General features: G+C 49.3%; 1 protein-coding gene across 6 annotated transcripts; it reads left to right on the top strand.

Annotated features, from left to right (window-relative positions):
- Positions 1 to 5: 5 nt before the first annotated feature.
- LOC147158993 (uncharacterized) lies at positions 6 to 9,695 on the top strand. 6 transcript variants are annotated; one of them, XM_086060785.1, is made up of 5 exons: positions 6 to 291; positions 6,391 to 6,592; positions 8,232 to 8,282; positions 9,114 to 9,269; positions 9,553 to 9,695. In XM_086060785.1, exons 1-5 carry the CDS (start codon positions 265 to 267, stop codon positions 9,573 to 9,575), a joined length of 459 nt encoding a protein of 152 aa, XP_085916911.1. In that variant the 5' UTR covers positions 6 to 264; the 3' UTR covers positions 9,576 to 9,695. The 6 variants fall into 6 exon arrangements, with proteins under 6 accessions (XP_085916911.1, XP_085916909.1, XP_085916914.1 ...); XM_086060783.1 differs by having other exon boundaries at positions 9,114 to 9,299; XM_086060787.1 differs by lacking the exon at positions 6 to 291 and adding an exon at positions 387 to 599 and having other exon boundaries at positions 9,114 to 9,299.
- Positions 9,696 to 12,303: the final 2,608 nt, after the last annotated feature.

Raw genomic sequence — 12,303 nt, 5'->3', positions numbered from 1 at the left:
TTGTCTCTTCTGCCGTCACAGTCGGGCGGGCGACCGAGATGGAGCAAGATGGAGCAAGATGGAGCAAGATGGAGCAAGATGGAGCAAGATGGAGCAAGATGGAGCAAGATGGAGCAAGATGGAGCAAGATGGAGCAAGATGGAGCAGCCAGCCCGCCATCCAGCTGAGCGATAAGCGGCAACCGCGCGCGCGCGCGTGAACCGTGACGAGCGTCTCGCGCCCGCCCGACAAGCCGCCGTCTGTCAAGGCAATCGTAGGCAGGACATGCCGCTTCCGACTGGAGCTTCCAAAGTAAGACATTGTGAAAGCTACATTATGCTTTTACACCATTGTTTTGTTTACTTGGGTCTTATTTTGAAAGCTATCGACGAAATTCTTCTTTATTCCTGTTCGAGGACTTTGCGTCAAACTGAATGAGAACCTTTCTTTCCTTTAACCAAAAACAAACAAACAACCACATTATCGCCTGCATCAGTAGGATCAGCTACGAGAGCTACCTATGAGAAATATCTGCCTTTACAAAGATGGACAGGGCTATTTTGTATTCCGCCTGTAGTGCATCCATCACACAAAGACGTTTCCTAATATTACTGCCATAGGTAAGCTTAAGCCACAAACATAAACATTTGCTTCAAACGGAACTGTTTATTGTTGCGAGCCTGCAGACAAATTGTTGGCTGCCCCAGCAATCGTCAAATACCAACAACCTCCAGTGACATCGTTGGTGTAGCGCCAGCGAGACGTTTGTGGCCGCAGGCGGTAACACACTGCAAGCCGTGTTGAGAAACGTTCTGTATAAATTGATATGGCGTCTGAAGAAATCAGAGAATCACATCATCGTGGCTTTGACTCGCATCGAGTTGAGGAGCACTGCGGAGCATTTGTCCAAGTTTTGGAAGCATTGCTACGTTAGTCTCCTCTGAGGGCTTTTGATTGACTGATTTTTTATCTGGATGTGCAAATGGTTGCCACTGATTGCACTGTAAAGAGATGTTGTGAATGCTTCTTTTATGTGTCTCTTATATCCTTTTTATGTCATGTTTATTTATTTTATTTTTATTTTTTACCTGGACCTTTTTTGAGTCTGTAATCAAGTTTCCATCCATACGAATCTTTTTGCCTTATGCAGCATATGAAAAAGTGATTTCACTCGCAGTTTCTTTTTTTTGGGAACACTCCATAGAATAACGGCACAGAAACCCGTGCAAGACGTCACTCGCGTTTGCTGCAAAATAAAGTTTGGGCTTAAAGATGATATCAGGATATTTCGAAGAAATTTGCGGGGACGATATTGGTCGTTATTACTGAACAATAGATTTGTGATTGATTGGCGCTTGGGAACCGTAGCATTTTTTATTGCGCACAATATTTCAGCTCGCCTTTTCACAATTGAAATGCAAACAAAGTGCAAATGTAACGCAACTGTGGAGTGACACAGCTTGAGAAAAACAAGGGGGGGAAAACGGGCCAGGTCGTGTTTTACCTGCGAGATGTAATTGTGACATTACGGTTTCAAACTTCATGAATAAATGCAAACTCACACAAACAACAGAAGTCCTGATTTTCTGCTGTGTTGATCCTTTGTCGGAATGAGCCCCAAAAACATCAAAACAAAAAAGTAGGTAGCGGCCAGTTGGTGGCGTCACGCTTTGCACATCGCGGGCAAATGTCTTGTTCCTCGCCATTGTTTGCGAGCGTTACTTTGTCCTGAATGTCTGATTGGTCAGTCAGAGGAGAGAGAAATTGTTGGCCTGCCGTTGAATATCGTGATCGCTCGTCGACATTTACAAGCGGTTATGAAGAAGACAAACGTGCGCGCCGTCTCCAGACCGACATACCGCACCGGCATTTTTAGCTTAGCGATTAGCATAGCAGAGTCACGAGTTGGCGATCACGGCAAAATAACCACCGCGGATTGTTTATCTTGGCCAAACAATACTCGAGCGCTTCCGTACCACCATTTTCGTCATAAGGAGTGCGTCTCATAAAGAGTGCGTCTCATCAAGAGTGCGTCTCATAAAGAGTGCGTCTCATAAAGAGTGCGTCTCATCAAGAGTGCGTCTCATAAAGAGTGCGTCTCATAAAGAGTGCGTCTCATAAAGAGTGCGTCTCATAAAGAGTGCGTCTCATAAAGAGTGCGTCTCATAAAGAGTGTGCCATAAAGAGTGCGGCATAAAGAGTGCGTCTCATAAAGAGTGCGTCTCATAAAGAGTGCGTCTCATAAGGAGTGCGTCTCATAAGGAGTGCGTCTCATAAAGAGTGCGTCTCATAAAGAGTGCGTCTCATAAAGAGTGCGTCTCATAAAGAGTGCGCCATAAAGAGTGCGTCTCATAAAGAGTGCGTCTCATAAAGAGTGCGCCATAAAGAGTGCGTCTCATAAAGAGTGCGTCTCATAAAGAGTGCGCCATAAAGAGTGCGTCTCATAAAGAGTGCGTCTCATAAAGAGTGCGTCTCATCAAGAGTGCGTCTCATCAAGAGTGCGTCTCATAAAGAGTGCGTCTCATAAGGAGTGCGTCTCATAAAGAGTGCGCCATAAATTCTTGCTTGAAACTTTTGTTGACTTTGAGGCCAAACGACGCCAGCTGTTTTCACGCCCCCTCATGTGTCTTCAGCCTGTCCATATTTGGCCGCGTGTTAAAGCTCTCGTTTGTGTTTGCTCTTAACTTTTGAACTTTTTCTGCATGATTGGATCGCATTTGGCATCCGAGCTGACCTCTTGTAAGCAAACAAGCCGCACGCGACAAAGGCAACTCGCTCCTCCCACTTTAAGGCTGAAGACGTGCCACGCTGGCCGCTCGCGCTCACTTGTTACGCAGCAGCCAATGACGCGAAGACGTTACGGATGATGTCATCACGTCAATTTTGCCACATTTCGCATTTTTATCACCCCCAAAAATACAGCGGTCATATTGCAGAAAGTGTGCTGTGGAACAGGCCGAGTAGCGATGGTTAGTTGCTTAGTTGCTTAGTTGCTTAGTTGCTTAGTTGCTTAGTTGCTTAGTTGCTTAGTTGCTTTGCTGTGCGAGAGATTCATCAGTCATAAAGCATTGGCCGAAGATGCCAACGCGCTCGGCGAAAGGTGGCCATCGTGATCGGCAGGAAGCTATTTGAACCCCATAAGCTAAAAAGTCAAATGTCCATCCTGTCCCCTTTCATGCCAACGGAAAGCAAGACTCATCGTTGCGGCGCCGTTGCCAGCGAGCGAGCGAGTCGGGGCTTCATGACTTTGTTTGACATTTTCAAGGCAAACATTCATTTGGATCCTTTTGCTGCTCGGTCCGCAAGCGGCCGATGTTGCGCCCAGCGGGGATCCTTTCATTCCCTGCCAGGAGATTTTTGGCCGCGTCGGCTGCGCAGCTGCTCCTGGAAACGACCTTCAGCCATTCAAGTCAACCGAGCATGCCCCGCCCCCTTCAGCAGCTTTCACCATCACCAATTTGTCCTCGTTCCTCATTTGCTTCATCAACGTGGCTTTTCTGCAAAGCGGCTCATGAAGACTTAATGGCGGCGGCTTGACGAGCCAACGGCAGCGTTATTCGCTTTCTGACATTCGATTGGCTGGCTGGAGTCGAGCGATGCAAATTTGAGGCTTGGCTCAGCATTTGTGGCAAATTCAAGACACAACGGCGTCACGGAAACCTTGAGAAGGGAGCGCCATGGTGGAGTTCCGCCTTCCAGGATGATCGGGAAGCAACGGATGCCGGATGGGCAACAATTGATCTTTACTTCATCTCAATTCAACTCCAGTCAGCAAAAGGACAAAAAGATGGCCGGGCTGCTTAAGGCCGAACCTTGGCGAGCTTCTTTCCGCTCGCATGCTGACCTTCCACCTGCCCCGCCCGCCTCTGCCAACATTCTCTGTGTGTGCGTGTGCGCATGCGTGTGTTGCGTATCGCCACAGGTCGATAGGAAAAAGTGGATCCCTGAAACGCAGGCATTTGAATTGATTTCCGAATAGGATCACTAGAAACGCGCTTGCACGCAGGCAAGGACTGTCAAGCAGCAACGCTTGCAAAAGGCCGCAATAACTCGCTTAGCGCAAAACGCTTGCAAAGTGCAACGATAGAAACAAAGAACAAAAAACGTTTGCAGAAGGCAAGAACTATGAACACGCAAATTATAACCAGCAGTAAACCAAACGGAAAGCGACGTAGATACGAGCGATGGGACCCGCAACCCCGATGCGCCGACGCGCGCGAGCCAAGCTCACAAAGCAATCCCCGCAAGCGAAAACCCCACAGCAGTTAAGGCAAAGGTGTCACGCTGGGAACCGTCTCAAGCTTTTCTCTTTTCCAAAACCTTTCGGGGCGCCTCTTCCGCTTCCAACGTTGCTTGCCAGCCTCGCTTGCAACTGACGGCCGAGAACAATTCCCAAATACGCGAGGAGTCCGCTCGTGCCGAGGATTGGACCGGAACCTTGTTTAGCCACACCTTTTTGAGGGGCGGCTGACACGCCACGCGCACCCGTCAAAGGTGCGCGTCAACAGATCAACAGATTGTCTGGCGCTTGCTTTCTTCAGTGTGCGCGAAGAGGCAAAGGTTGTGGCACAACAAGTCACCTGAGCATCTGACACTTCCTCACAGCGAAGAAGATTGCCGTGCATGCATGCGGCAACCGACCTGGCTGCATGTCCATTTTGTCCTTTTCTCAAGTTTTGAAGTGGTGATGATTGAGTTGCGGAGGATCCTGGAAGAATCCTTCCAGGAGTTGATCGATGTGTGATCTATTGATTCCGTGCCGATTACTTGCAAAGTGAAAACTTGATTTCAAATGTCTTGAAGCGACACATGCATGACCAAACATTTGCGGTGCGCCCTACATTCCAAGTTGAGTCCAGCGCTAAAGCCGGCAGCTGCCTGGGCCTCTAATTATAGCCCGTGCAGCTGGTGCAGGCTCCCAGGGCAACGCTGGAGGTCAGGTTACCGCTCTGGTTCTCACACGTTTGTACACGCAGAGCCAAAGTCGCTCTTCAAAACAAAACTCGGCCACAAAGCTTCTTTACGCTTTGATTGGCTTTGTCGCGGATGGCCCGGGCAGCTAGCCGCTAGCCACTATGATGACGATGATGCTAATGATGTGAACGGACGTCGCAAGCTTGGCTGAGTGGATGCGACTGACGTGTAGCTTGTTTTTCTTTTGCAACTCTGACTGCATTTGTCAATAACGAAAGCAAAGCGGACGGAGCCACAACAGTTTGTGCGCACTTTGTCATGTCAGCAATTTGTCTTGACTTTTCCAATCAATACCGAGTTGATTGAAGTGAACAGCATCAGGCAAAGAAGATACGCACCGTTCAAACCGAACGGCAAGTTTGGACATGTTTGACGTGCGGCTTGTTAGCTTAGGGACACATTCAAAACACAGAGAGCAGATTTTTTTAATTTTTTTGGGGGGGGGGGGGGGGTTCCCCTTTTGTTCACCAACTGACAAACACACAAACAAGATCAATAAAAGACTCTTGGCAGTTTGCTAACAGTTGAACCTTGGCGGAAGTCTTTGCTCTTCTCCTTGCAAGTTCCCTTTTTGTCGTCACTGTCCCCCTTCTGTCCCCCCCCACCCTCCTCTTCATCTCTATTTTGGACCTCAGAGAGGTGGGGGCGGACGGAGGTGACCTGGTCTCGTCTGGCTCTGCGTCCTGCTCCAAAGTCAAGCGAACCACCTCGGACTGGAGACTTTCTCGGACGCAGTGAAAAGTTGGGCCGACACTTGACAAACTTTCGACAAGAACCAAAGCGGGACCAAGTTCGTTGTTGTGCGTCTTTTGGGAAACAGCTGCAACCCAACTTCAAGGGTTTTTTGTTTTTTGTTGAAGCTGCTGGGATATCTTTTTGGGGGGGATTTCATGAACGACTTGCATGCTTTCTCCGGTTACAGAAACCTTTCGACTGGCCGATGGTTAGCACACAAACCCGAGCAAGTTCCAAGTTCGAGCTACTGTAAAAACTAAAACAATAAGAAAATATATTTCATTCCTGCTGAATTTTGTGCAATAACGATCTGCTAAGGATGTTCCCAACATTACAACGTGCAAATGATTTCCGCCTTTGAGTATAAATGTCAGTAAAAGGAGTGATTGTCACAGAGCTAACACAAGCTATTGCTAATTGAGCACCGAGACAACAATCCAAGCACGGCTGGAAAAAAGACAAAGAGCGAGCAAAGAAGGCCGATTTCAGTCGTATGAATGCTTGTGAGGATCAGAAATATTACACACGGCACACGCGGTCTGGACAGTGAAAAACTGTCAATGGCTCATTCGGTGTGTCCCGTCCCCCCCCCCCCAAAAAAGGGGCAAATAGTTACATAGGCATGTAAGCGTTCTGAGTGCCACGTGGTCCTCTCGGCCTTTTATTCGTTACAGTCACTCGTCGCTCTCTTTCTCCACTCAGCTGCCTTCTCCACCAATGAGCAGCCGGACCAGCGGCGGGGAGGCGGTCCCTCCGCGGCGGGTCAATCAGAAGACAATTTTGGAGGAGGTGACGGCGACCTTCAGCTCGCCCGCGGCGTGGCTGCTGGCGGCGGCGCTGGTCATCACCTGGACGGCCGTCGCCGTGGCCGTCTTGGACCTGCTGGACGACCGGACGCTGGCAGGTGGACGCATTCCCGCCGTCTCATCGCACCATTGCGGCGCTCGCCTTTCGTCCGTTCGATCACATTTCACTCCAGTGCTCATCTTCCATTGCTCGCCTCCTCCCGGGCATTTTTGAAGGACACTTCAAAAGTGGACGTCCTCATTTTTCACGTGTCGCACACAACAACAAGTTGCTGTCATTGAGTTGCAAATTGTTTGGGCCGTTCCAGACTTCATCTTCGATGAGCTCCCTTTTTTGGGAAGAAGTCATTCGAATTGAGTACAAAAAGTCTTCCACACGAGACATTTTTACTTGATCCATTTGGATTTACGTTTACATGCAATTTTCCGTGCAATCAATTTGTATTTCTTTACGTTGTGAAAAGATTTTGAATGAACAATGGCACTGAAAGGCACAAGCTAACTTAGCTACGGAGTCTTTCTGGCCACACAATAACTCGATTTTTGCTTCTATTGTCATCATCATCTGTTCATTCATAACTCCTCTCCTCCTCTTCCTTGACCCCTGACCTCCTTTTCACGCCTCCTCCATGCTGTCCATCATCTGCCATCCACCCCCAAAGAGTACACGTCATACTGCGACCACCCCGCGTGTTTATCGCCCGGTAAAAACCTTTGCACTTGCAAGACTGCTTTGCATGCCGGCATGTTGACGGAGAAGACAAATGTTTGACGTCGTCAGAACAAATCCGTGTGCTGGCTTTACTCTTTAGAAACCTTGAGGGCCTCCGTCCTCCGACGCACCGCATTGAAATGATCAGAACGGGATCGTTTGAATCAGGTGTGTCGGAGGAGGGAGACGTGCGGTTTCCTCATCTCCTTCAAGCTGGCAGAGGCCGCGGCAGCTTGATGGAAATTCTTACCTGTTGCCAGTATTGTGCACGGACGGACGGGGATGTCGGATGTTGTTCTGCTGCGACTATCCAGCCAGCTGCCCCCAGTGCCCCCGGTGCCCCCGGTTAATCGGGGCTGGATTGCATCCAAGAAAAAGGCTAGGAAAGGGAGACAATGGACTGTTGGGAAGAAACAAATTCCATTTCATGGCTGAAATATTGAAAAATGGCTTGTCAATGTAGCTGAAATGAAGGAGGGACGGACGGACGGACGGACGGACAGACGGACGGACGGACGGACGGACGGACGGATTTGTGAGCGTGACGGGATGTGTAAGCTAATGAGTGGTCAGCTGTTTTGCCAGCGTTGGTCTCCCCTGAATTTGCCCATTGATGAATGCGAATGGTAATCGGCCCCCGCCAGGTGGAAGGCGCCGCCGCTGATGGCCGCCGCTGATGGCCGCCGCTGATGGCCGCCTGCAAACAGCTGACGAATGCGCTGACGAATGCGCTGACGTTTGTGCGATTGGCAGACAAAGGAAGTCGCGATGTCCCGGCACGGCGGCTTCCTCCTCCGCTGCTTTCTTGGACTTGCTTTCACTCTCGGAATGTTTGAAAGTGGCGACGAGATGGTCTGACGCGTCTCCCAGCATGCATTGCATGAAGTCCCGTTTGTGCATGAGGAGCAGCCGCAACGTTTGCGGTGACCGAAGGCAGCTTCTGCCTTCGCCGATTGCAAAATGTTCTTCTTGAATCGTCGAGCCTCCTTTTGCTTCCTTTTGACCCTTTGCGTTTGTTCCTTCAGGTGCCCCGCCTCCTCCCGCCATCGCCAGGCGAGGTTTGAAGGCCAACAGAGGCAAGTGCGCAAACACGGTCCTTCTTCGGTTTTGGGCTCCCGATGGCAGAATGGGAGCGCTTTGTTTTTCTGAAGTAATGTGAGGACAGTGAAGTCATTCGACTCAACTTTGATTTGTAAGAAAAGTCCGTCAGCAAATTGTTGTCACCTGTTGGGCGAAGCGGCGGCATTTGTGATGGAAATGTCTGATGGGTCACCATTTTAGGAAACTAAACTGCGGTCATGCCATGTGACTTTTTTTGCGGACAAGAGACCACGTCAGCGAACAGAGAAAAGTATACGAGCTGTCGAATCAGGGAGAAAATGGCGACTGCTTGCCGCTATTGGATAAAAGTAGCGTTTTTGTCAAAAGCAAGAGTGTGTCTATGAAGAAGTCCATTTTTTTATTGTGATAGCAAAAAGTGAAGGCCGCGCCCGTTGGAGGTCGTTTGACTTGACTCGATTGAATGATTGGCTTTGCCGTATTTCACCGGGCCTTCGAGGATTCCTTCAATGGTCGCTGCTTTTCCTGATGGCGGAAGACGCGTGCGCCTGCATTTCGTTTTTCTTTTCTTTTCTGAAGTGAAAGTGAAGTGAGGGGGAGGCGGCCACTAAAGCGCAGTCCTCTTGTAATACTCCACAGTACGACTTTGACTTGTGAGCTGTAATTTGATTTGAGCCGTAATCGGAGCGAGCGCTGACAATTTGCTTGAGGTGAGCCATTTTTTTTTTCCCCACCCGGCGACTCATCGATTAGAAGAAAGAGAGACTATTTGTGGAGATGAAGAAGTTGCACTTGACTTTTGTGACTTTTGTGACTTTTGTGACTTTTGTGCTTGTGCGCGGGTCCAGGAGGCGTGCGCTCGATGGGCTCCAGTTCCGTTGGCGGGGCGGCCCCCCCACCGCCGCCACCAGCCGCCACAGACTGGCTGGAGATGATGCGGACGCTGGCCGCCAGCCTGGTGGCGCCCGACGAGGAAGAGGAAGAGGAAGAGGAGGAGGTGGAAGGTATTCAGCAGCTCACCCAAAGCTTGACATGTAAGCGCGAGTGTCGGCCATCTTGTGTCCTACTTCCAAAGCGCCTGCCTCACTTCCTTCCACTCGCATGCCGTCCATCCCTGCTAGCGACAGAATAGCTCTCGATAGCTCATGTCGCTACCTTCCTGCTCATGTGGGAAGTTCGTTGAAGGCGCTTTCAAAAGCACTTAGCATCAACGCCATTTGACATTTTGAATGTCCCGCCATTGATTGCAGGCGGGAATTGAGCGACTCTTTCTTTTCTGCCCTTCAGATTTGCACTGGGAGGAGTTGTGACGGAAGCCCCAGAGGTCACGAAAGGCCTTGGAAGGACGCCACGCAGAGAAGGACGACGAGGAAGTCTGGTTCTATGTGTTGTTGTTAGGACTTCAGTGAATACAGACGAACCAACTTGTCCTTGCTTGCTTTGTTTACTTTCTGAGTGCCCAAAAATGTTCATGATGATGAAGACAATAAGAAAAGAGCAAGAACGGATCGTCGACTGCGAGATCACGTTCGCGCACTCCGTTCAGGGTGGGTACGACGCAAGTTGTTGCTTCGACCTTCTTTGTCTTGTCAAATTCCATCTTTTCCATCCCACCGATTACGATTCGCCGTTTGCTGCTGGGAGAAGGCCGTGCGACCGGCCCGTTCGGTCAACTCCCGAATTTCCCGATGGCCGGTCCGCCGCCATTCACACTTGGGACTGACGCCACTTTGGTTGGCGGCCATCCGTGTGCGGCGTAAGAGCTACGTGTTGCTTCACCTTGTTTGCTTTCAACTCTGGCCTTTACTGATTGGCTGAGAGCTCAGAGCTCGGCAGGCCTTCGTATTCCATCAGCATTTATGGAATGACGTGAGCGAGGAACAAAGGAAGGGTGGAAGAAAAAAAACGGCAGACTGCTGATCGAAGGAAAAAAGGACGAATGGATGGACAGAAGGAAGGAAGGAAGGAAGGAAGGAAGGAAGGAAGGAAGGATGGCATGATGGAAGGAAGGATGAGGGAAAGTGAGGAAGAAAGCAAACAGGGAGGAGGGCAAGAATAAGAGAAGGAATGAAGGAAGCAAGGAAAGGAAGGAGGATGAAAGAAGGAAATGGATGTCTGAAAGAAAGAAAAAACTCACCTGAGATGACAATCATCCAAAAGAACACAAAGCAAATTGTGTCTGCTGCTTGCTGATGTGTGTTTGCCTTCAAGAGGCGGGACTCCTGCTGGGATGCCAAATACGCACGCACGCACGCACGCACGCTCGCACGCACGCACGCACGCTTGCACGCACGCACGCACGCTCGCACGCACGCACGCACGCTCACACACAAAGTAGCTAGCTAGCGCCGTCATGGGAGATTAGCGGCTTTGACACATTCGATGTTACTTCTGAAGCCTTGCACAATATTTGTGCTGCGCTAAATCGACTGCAAGACTAAATGTCTGCTGCCAACAAACAAAGAAAAAAAAATAATATTTTCACCAGGACGCTCATACAATATCTTGTTGATGGTTTTAAAATAAGGATTCATTTTATGCGGATGTGTAGAACTCAAAGTTTCACTTGCAAGCATAATGAGTTTTATGTAAAAATCAAGGGGAAAGTAGTGCTTTGGCACAGATGTTGGTGCCAAGGAAGTTGACGTGGGAGGAGCTTCTGCCCTGATAAATAGAAAAGTCGTCTTTTACTAGTAGAAATTCTTGACTATGCTTAGGTTACATTTTCAACTTTGTATTTGGCTTTTACTATTTCCTGAGTAACATGGAACCCCTCCCTCCTTCACACACACACACACACGCACGCACGCGCGCGCGCGCACGCACGCACGCACACACACACACACACACACACACACAGGGGATGTGGATAGAATAGCAAAGTCCAGCCGAATCCCGCAACGGTCAGAGTGCGATCTGCATTCTGTCCTTCGCAGAGGCTTCTTTTACATCCGCCCTCCCTGCGGCAAGCGGCTTCTCGCTCCTGGCTCCTCCCCAAAATACGGAAGAGCTCATCCAGTCACTGGAGAAAAAGGAGGAGGAGTATGAATATTTTTGGGGATGTGTCCGTGGGAAGCGCACATCGTTTTGGTCGACATCACGACGAGACGGCATTCAAAAAACAAAAACAAGCCTAAAGAATCCTGCTGAAAAATGCAAAGGAAGTCGGCGGCCATTTTTTGCTGGAAGCAGCCATTTGAGGGTCCGATTAGATACCACCAGGGAAAAGAAAAAGAATTGCGGCCCGCCACCTGTTTGTTGACTCAACAGCACATTTGGCAGACATGTCAAGAAGGATCCTGCCAAGTCGTGGTGGGGGAAACGAAGCTTCTCTGCCATTTTGCAGCCATTTTGCCGCCATTTTGCAGCTCTCCAACCATCAGAAGAGACATCCATCACAATTCCAGCCCTCCGGGATGATTGGTCCCAATTGGAAGCACATGATCTAAACAGATCGTCAAAATCCATTTGGGAGACATTTCAGCATGCGTGTGACGACAAAGTCTTGCATTTTGAGGACAACGGTGCTTTCAACATCAAAGCTCAGAAACAAAAGCTATTGGCGTCCTTTAAAAGCAGAACATTTGTGTGGTTGGAGGCGGAACGTTCTCCCATGAAAAGATGCAACACGCATTCCAGCTTTCACATCAAACAAAGTCAATCATTACTTCGAAATTGGCCTCATTAACGATGACTTGACTTCAACTGGAATGCGGGAAATACAACAGCAGCAGCAGCAGCAGCAGCAGCAGCAGCAGCAGAAAAGGCCGCATGAGAGAGAGAAGGGCTTGCTATTATTTAGATCTTTCAAACCAGCCAGTCACAGGAATTCACACAAATTCGAGCAATCTCCGACTTCCCTAATAAAGAGGTCAAGTTTACACCCAGCAACTTTCAAGCTTCCCACTTACGCTTGCTTAATAACACGTTTGGACATTTGTGTGTGTGCGTGTACGCGCGCGCGACGTGTACTTGGTTATTGTGTGAGCGCTGAATCAGAAACCTCCACACCTAAAAATGCCAATGTATTTAATAAAT

This window comes from Leptonotus elevatus, chromosome 18, assembly GCF_054856555.1.
Source record: "Leptonotus elevatus isolate MCC_2025b chromosome 18, RoL_Lele_1.0, whole genome shotgun sequence".
NCBI classification, from domain to species: Eukaryota; Metazoa; Chordata; class Actinopteri; order Syngnathiformes; family Syngnathidae; genus Leptonotus; species Leptonotus elevatus.
Note: the sequence above shows the minus strand (reverse complement) of the source record. Positions and strands in the feature narration are given on the sequence as shown.